The following is an 8,085-nucleotide window of genomic DNA, read 5'->3' as shown; positions in this document are numbered from 1 at the left end:
TCTTGGGCTATAGACACAGCAGAGAAATGACCCCTGGCAACTCCACACCAGGGGCCAGTTGGAAGGGCCTTGGCGTTTCCCTTGTGTCTACCTGAGAGAGTAAGGGCCTTGGTCTGTGCGGCCTCGGGCCCGCCACTGTGGGAGGTCCGTGTGTCTGTGCTACTTCACCTCCCCGTATAAGAAGCTAGGCCACCGATCTGGGTGCCAGTAGCCAGGCTATGTTGGTCGCACGTCCCCACACCTGAAGTCAGGGGCTTGAGTGAGGGGACTGGGTGCGCCTACAGGGCTGGCGCCCGGAGCCGTGGCCTCGAGTGTGTGGGCAGGGCCTTGGCGACGTGGGCGGGCAGCTCGTCCCATCGTCATTCACCCGTCACCGGCTCAACTGGGCGGACCCAAAGCCCCTTCTGCCTCCCAGGCCATCAAGATATCAATGCATTTTGAAAACAAACAGGTTTCTGGAAGCAGCAAAATCCATGGAGACAATTCGATGGATGCAATGGGGGGAAAAGGCTGCAACCAAGAGGACGGCCCCACGGCTGTGTGGCCGGCAGTCCCAGGGAGGGGACAGTGGCAGGTGGGCTGGAAGCAGAGGGCGTAAGCAGAGCAGGTCCGTACAGATTGGCGCTCCCAGGGAGACTAGCCTGCTCTTCTGTGAGGAAAATGATTGACATGCATGGCAAGCTCGGGCTCCTGACACGGCTGGTGGCCAGGTGAAAGCCACCTCCTTCTGGCCTCTGAGGCCCTCCTCTCCCCAGCCTGGACCAACACCACGGAAGGGAGAAGAAAGACCTGGAAGAGTAGGCCTCATGGGTCATTCAGATAACAGAACTTTCCGACCAAGTTGAATTAACATAGTATCTTGTCCAAACATACCTAGGAAACTAGGAAGAACCAACAAGGAGAAGCGCAAGCAGGCAGCCTTAGGAGTTAAGAATGGGGCGGATAAACAAAACGAGGACAAAGAAAAGCAGCACAGAGGCCTGGTGCGGAGAAAGGAAGGAAGGAGGAGGGCGGAGGTCGCAGAGCTGAGGGCTGAGTACAGAGCAGGTGGATCCCGAAGACGCATCCCCAGGCCTAGTCTCCTGCAATCTGGAGTAGCAGGGACACAGCAGCAGGGCCCAGGCTGCCAGAGACAACACGACCCAGCCAAGCCCTGAGCCAAGAGAAGGCAAGGCAGGACGAGGGCCCGGAACAAAGGAGAGACGTGTGAGCTGAGGACGCGCCCGGCGTCGGGGGAGCCCCAGGAGCAGAGCGGGGCTGGGGCGTCTAGAGGTTGGGAAAACCTGAGGATTTAGTAAAGGCAAATGACACCCCCAGATCCTATCTGCGGAGACACGTGACCGTCCCCAGAGGGAGTGTCGATGCTGAGTAGGGAGGGTGGCTGAGGCCCACCGCATGATTCCTGACTTCAGAGTCGCCCTTGGGGTGGGCGCGACCAAATGCCAGTTGGGAGGGCAGAGGACGGGTGTGCCCCGGTTGCTGGTCTGACTAAAATCCACACAGCATCAAAATCGGAACAGGCCCTTGCTCCTGGGCTCCGGGGACAGGGGTGGGCAGGGACGTGGCCAAGCGAGTGGACCCCGGCCTGGGGCTCGGCCTGGCGCCCACGGGGGCTTCCAGCCGTGCTCACCGGGCCCTGGCTCCCTTCACGGCTCCTGGCTCGGGGGTGGGGCCTGGGACCTGAGGAAGGCCAGTGGAGAGACGGGCTGGGAAGTGCTGGACTGACTTTGCTGTTTTCTTTTCTCTGCAGCCATCAGAATGGGAGGGGTAACCTGGAAATACAAGGTCTTCAACGATGGCCTGCCCAATGGCCTGCAGTAGCCTGGGAGCAGGGCGCTCTGCCCTGACGAGCCAGGCAGTGGCCAGCCCCCGTGCTCCCCGGGCTGCCCTCCACGTGCTCCCGGGGCTGCCCTCCACGTGCTCCGTACCTTCAGCGATTGGTGGGGGGCGTGACGAGGGCCCGGAGGTGGGGCGGGGCGGTGTGAGCTGGGGACAAAAGAAAGCTCAGGTTCTAAGAAGTTGCCTCCAGCCTACTTTTTTTTAAAAACATCTTTCTTGAAGTATAATTGCTTTACGGTGGTGTGTTAGTTCTTGTTGTATCACGAAGTGAATCCTGCCCTCATCTGTGCGGCCTGGGCCGCTTAGGTGTCTGCCCCATCCTGCCCGTCCCACGAGCCACCGCCACTGCCTGTTAAGCTTGGTGATGCCTCGTCACGACCTCTGGCTGAATGCCGCCAGAGCTCCCCGCCCGGCCCCCCGCCCTGTTCCGCTGCCTCCCCTGGGGCCGGCCTTGGGGATGCCCCGTGAGGTCTCCTTGCTGCCCCACGGCCTGGCCGCTGGCGCCCGCTGCGTCTGGGTCGCGGCCAGTGGAGCGTGTGCTTCCTCCTCCTTCCTCCCCAGGTCACCCAGCACTGGCCTGGGGGATTCTTGCCGGTGGCCTGATTGGTTGGCCAGGAAGCTGTTCTCTGTATCTCCCGTGAGCAGGGCGCCATTCACAGCCACCTCCCTCCCTTCAAGCGCGGGAGCCGGCACCACTGGTGGGGCCCCGCCTCGCTGAGCCCAGCCTCAGGAGGAAGGCGGTGGGGGAGGGGTATCCCTCGGCGCTTGGTCGCCGCCTCGCTTGCGCCCACGGTGTCCTGCCCCTGCATCTGCGCCTTCGTTTCCCCAAGGCCCCTGTGGCTGCTGCAGACAAGGAGGCTCCAGGGGCTGGGCGCCGGGCCCCCTCCCACCTGGGCTGCCAGAGCCCCCGGGCCTGGTCCCCTGCCTGCCTGGAGCATACCCTAGATGGCTGCCCTGGGAGGTGGGAGGACGGGCAGGCCCCTGGGCACCACAGTCCAGGTTCACTGACAGCTTTACAGACCAGGGGACTCTGGAGGACCTGCGGCAGGAGACTGGGCCTGGGAGCGCCCACTGCCAAGTGCTGGCATGTCTTGCCCTGGGAGGAGGTCCCGGGGATGAGGTCACCCGCTTCCTGGATCACAGAGGGCCGTCTCATTCCCCTCCTGTTCTGACTGTGCCCTTCACCCTTGCCTGAGCCATTGGGGCTGGGAAGGCCCCGGAGCCTGGGGTCTGGGTGGCTCCGGGCTGCCCCCACCCCCGCTCTCACAGGGCTCGGTGGAGGGCTGCTCCCACCTGCCTCGCTTCCCTTGTTCCTTCCCTGGCAGCCTCTGCTAAAGGCTCCTGAGAAGTTCTGGGTCATTATGTCCGAGAAACAGATACCATCTCCCATTCCTGGTGGAAGATGAGCCACAAGGCCTGTCCTTACAGCTCACTTCAGCTTCACGAGGGGCAACTGGCTCACTGGTGACTGGGGGAGCTGTGCCTTGGAGATGCCCCCGTGGGAGATGCCCCAGCCTGGGGCTGGGTGTTGAACCTAAGTCACACTGGGAGGCAGGGCTGAGCGGAGGGCTCGGGCTTCCTCCTCGTGCCTGTGACAACACGTTCCTTCGGCCTGGACTGCGCTGCTCGCTCATCGTTGGGACCCCGCCTGCGGCCCGGGAGCTGGATTTCCGATCTGTAAACACGGGGCATGTGTCCCAGCGGCTGTGGGCGAGCGAGGGGGCTGCAAGCTGGCAGCACAGGTCCTGCAGCCTCAGGCCTCCTGGTTGCCCGACAGGCAGCTGGGGGGAGGGGGGCGCGGCCACAGATTAAAGGCAGCTCGGAGCAGCCTGTGTGGAGACGGGTGCCCAACAGCCCAGGAAGCCAAGCAGTGCCCGCTCCCGGTAAGCCAGCATGGCAGCTGCTGGTGGCCCGGAGACAGGCGGGGGGCCGGGTTGGGGCCAGCACCCGCGTGCCAGGGCACAGGCCAAGCCAGGGAGGCTGGGGATCACCGCGAGGGCTTTCTCAGGTGCCCTCTTGTGTGCGTCCCGGCAGCCGACCCCAGGGGTGTGTGCCTGAGGCTCCTGGCCGCTGTGTGTCAGTGACCATCTTGGGCTGCATCTCCCCAAGTCCCCAGTGACATGGACCTGGCATAGTCTTCCTGTCCGTATACTGGGCCGGGGTCTGGGCACATCAGGCCTTCCTTATGCTGTTTACTGGGTGGTAGAAGTGGGGATGGTCGGGGAGGGACTGAAGGACACAATGGATGGGGTGACAAGCCCCCTAGGACACCTCATCCTGGACAGAAGTAACAGGGCCTGGTCTCTGGGTCCCAGCTTGGGAAGTGGCAGGAAGTGAACCCAGAAGGGTTGGAACCTCGGCCATGGGCACGGCTGTGGGTGGCCAACTCCAGGCATCCCCATCTCTTTGGCCCTCGGGTTTTGTGCCTCTTGTTTGGGCAGCTGTAGGCTTCACTGTCCCTGTGAAAACATCACCATGTCCAAGGGACCCCAGGCTGAGACCTTCGTCTTCTTGGACCTGGAAGCCACCGGGCTCCCCAGTGTGGACCCCAAGATCGCCGAGATCTCCCCGTTTGCCGTCCACCGCTCCTCGCTGGAGAACCCCAAGCGCGATGAGTCTGACGCCCCGGTGCTGCCCCAGGTCCCGGACGAGCTCACGCTCTGCATGAGCCCGAAGCGCCCGTCCACTGCCAAGGCCAGCGAGATCACCGGCCTGAGCAGCGAGGGCCTGGCCAGGTGCCCGAAGGCCGGCTTTGACGGCGCTGTGGTGCAGACACCTCAGGCCTTCCTGAGCTGCCAGGAGGGCCCCTTGTGCCTCGTGGCGCACAACGGCTTCGATTATGACTTCCCCCTGCTGTGCACGGAGCTGCCTGGGTACGCTGCTGGTGCTGCAGGGCCTGGACCATGCCCACAGCCATGGCACCCGGGCCCAGGGCGGCAAGGGTTACAGCCTGGGCAGCCTCTTCCGCCGCTACGTCCAGGCGGAGCCGAGGGCCACGTGCACAGCCGGCTCATGGTTTTTCTGCACCGCGCCGCCGAGCTGCTCGCCTGGGCTGACGAGCATGCCCTTAGCTGGGCCCGTGTCGAGCCCATGTACGTGCCACCCGACGGCCCGAGTCTCAAGGCCTGAGCCAGGGGCTCGGTAACGCTGCTGTCCCGGGTGACGAGGCGTACTCCCTGTGGCAGGGCAGTGCCAGCCTCCGCCGTTCAGCCGGGCCGTGTGGCCTGGAGCTGGACCCGGGCCAGTGCCTTGCTGCCCGTCCTGGCGGGCCTGTGCGCCTGCCAGGCTTTCCCCTGGCCCTGGCCTAACCTGCCCCTCAGCCCTAGAGCCTTCTCCCGGCCCCTCCCCCGGCCCGTGCCCTGGTGGAGGTTGCTGCCGCTGGCGCCCACCCTCCACCTCGTCTTTCAATAAACATTGACAGGGCTTCCCTGGTGGCGCAGTGGTTGAGAGTCCGCCTGCCGATGCAGGGGACGCGGGTTCGTGCCCCGGTCCGGGAAGATCCCACATGCCGCGGAGCGGCTGGGCCCGTGAGCCATGGCCGCTGAGCCTGCGTGTCCGGAGCCTGTGCTCCGCAACGGGAGAGGCCACAACAGAGAGAGGCCCGCGTACCGAAAAAAAAAATAAAATAAATAAACATTGACCACCGCTCACCAGCTGGCTTTCACTTGCTCTCCTCCCTACACCCTGCCCGGAGTGGGCCAAGAGGGAGCCAGGCCAGGGGCACGAGCAGAGCACCCCAGGGCTGCCCCCTTGTGGCCTATCTCTGTGGTGAGCCTGGTCGGGGAGCCGTCGGCGTTCACAGCCTGGTCCGAGGGGCCGACAGGCTGGGGCTGTGGACCTCAAGCCACGGGCCTCTGCCCTGGCTGGTCTCCTACTGTGCCATCGATGATCACCCCTTCCCTGCCTTGTCACCCCAGAGACCTAAGAAATCAGCGAGCAGGACCTAAGGGACATCTGTGTGGCCCGAATCTGTGTCGAGGAGACAGAGGGAAGAGGGAGCTGCAGCCCCGGCCTCCGGGGGCAAAGCCCCACTCCTTCCTTTCCTGGAGACCCTGTCCCAGCTCTGCGAGTGGCAGCAGGGTGAAATGATACGGTAGGTCTGGGGGGAGGGCGGAGGTGCTGGGGAAGGGCCTGAAAGGCACACGTCAAGCATGAGGGGTGGGTACCACGGGGGCTCCAGGCTGCCCCGCGCTCCAGGTGACCCAGAGCGTGTAGGAGAGGTGGCTGGCTGGCGCATTGAGGGCGACAGCTTGGAAGGAGCCCGTTCTGGGCCCCGTGTGCCTTGTGGCACAGCCCAAGGAGGGCCGCGAGGCTGCTCTGTGCGAGGTCAGCTTCTCGGCAGCCGCCTCAGCTGGGGAGCCAGCTAACCTGCCTCTGGGGCCCCACCTGTGTCACCAAAGGATGGGGCAAGGCAGGGGCGGGCTGTCCAGGACGCAGAGAGCAGGTGAGAAGGGGCGGGGGTGGGGTGGGACAGCCATGACCAGGAGTGACTCACACGAGCAAAGCCTTGAGCTTTGAGCCAACCGGGCTGTCTGGGAACACCGAGTGGGTCAGAGTGACTAGAGCCGCTGCAGTGTGGCCAGGACACAGGCTGGCAGGGGTGGGGCGGCTACGCCATAAGGGAAAGAGCCACAGGGAACAGTTTGGGGGTGTGGTTTGTGCACTGCCCCCTGCCCCAGGAGAGCACCCACCGGGAGAGGGCCAGGGCGGGGCCTTGGTCCAGGAGCCTGTGGCAGGTGGAACCAAGAGAGAGGGGCGCCGTGAGGATGCAGGCGGCCAGGGCCCCTCAGATCCCCTGGTGCCCGGGCAGGGCCCGCTTCCTTTATCTGACCGGGCAGGCTCCCGACCACCGACTCAATGAGCGGTTGAGGCCAAGAGGGCCTCTCCAGGCCCGAGTGGGCGGGTCGAAGGCCTGATCTGTGGCCACTGCCGCTGTGGTCTCGGGTTTCGTGCCCTCTCACCTTTTGAGGGCCCAGGTGCTACTCCCTCACCAGTCCCCGCTCTCCTGGCCTCAGGTGCCCTCCCCAAGCCCGTGCTCGGACTGGCCAGGCCAAGCCGTGTGCCTTCTGCGCCGAGAAGACAGGCTGGGACCTGCCCCCCTGCTGTCTGAAAGCTGTGATGTGCTGATACATGGTGACAAGTAAACGTAAGCCTATTTATGTGTGTGTGCATGCGTGCGCACGCGTGTGTGGGGTGTATTTATTTCTCTGTCTCTGTCTCTATACACACGTGCACAGATACATCCAGACATATGTAAGTTTATTATAAACCGTACTGACATAAAGGATGCAAGCACACAGTTTACAAATAAAATCTACAATTTATATAAAATCTGCAATAAAATATGCGCTACACTGTTTCTAAATTCCATATGGCCAGTTGAGTCTCACCGAAGCCCCTTCAGTTGACTTGACAAACTGTTGTATTTGTACCTGACCCACGGTTGCAACTGATGGCTGAGTGCGGTTCCCACATAAACACTGGTTGGTATTTTCACTGATCTAAGACAAAACTGAAACAACAAAGGTGTGTGTCGGAACCTCGCATGTTCCTCGGTGACATGAGCAAAATCTCTGCCGAACTGGATAGTAGTTTTTTTTTTTTTTTTTTTTTTTTTCAGTACGCGGGCCTCTCACGGTTGTGGCCTCTCTCGTTGCGGAGCACAAGCTCTGGACGCACAGGCTCAGCGGCCATGGCTCACCGGCCCAGCCGCTCCGCGGCACGTGGGATCTTCCCGGACCGGGGCACGAACCCACGTCCCCTGCATCGGCAGGCGGACTCTCAACCACTGCGCCACCAGGGAAGCCCTGGATAGTAGTTTTTGATATTGGAAGTTTTTCCTTTTTTCTTTTCTTTCTTTCTTTCTTTTTTCTTTCTTTCTTTTTTTTTTTTGCTATTCACAATGTAGTTACTGCCCTGGTTTGTAGGCTGTGCTGATTCCTGTGGGGTAGATACTCCCACCAGGCCACGTTCAGGCTACTCATGTGACGTCATTGAACATGTGCTTGAGAAGAGATTCTGGGTGGTGCACTGTGACATGGGTACGAGGCGGGAAATAAGACATGATGAATTTTGAGTATCTCCTTGGTTTTTTAATACAATTTAAATGAAAGGTTATACAATTTAATTTTTAATCATGGCGGTGTTCAACAATCAACTCTCAAAATTCCCGAACTTTTAACATCTATTGGAATGGCTAAAATACAAAAGACTGGCCATACTGAGTGCTGGTGGGGATGGGAGACG

At 61.7% G+C, this 8,085-nt stretch overlaps 1 protein-coding gene across 1 annotated transcript; it reads left to right on the top strand.

Moving 5' to 3' along the window:
* Nucleotides 1-4,314: 4,314 nt before the first annotated feature.
* Nucleotides 4,315-4,968, top strand: TREX2 (three prime repair exonuclease 2). The gene is given in 3 exon segments (XM_065901316.1): nucleotides 4,315-4,703; nucleotides 4,705-4,826; nucleotides 4,829-4,968. Coding segments are annotated over 3 exon segments (651 nt in total).
* Nucleotides 4,969-8,085: the final 3,117 nt, after the last annotated feature.

This window comes from Phocoena phocoena, chromosome X (assembly GCF_963924675.1).
Source record: "Phocoena phocoena chromosome X, mPhoPho1.1, whole genome shotgun sequence".
Classification (NCBI taxonomy): domain Eukaryota; kingdom Metazoa; phylum Chordata; class Mammalia; order Artiodactyla; family Phocoenidae; genus Phocoena; species Phocoena phocoena.
Note: the sequence above shows the minus strand (reverse complement) of the source record. Positions and strands in the feature narration are given on the sequence as shown.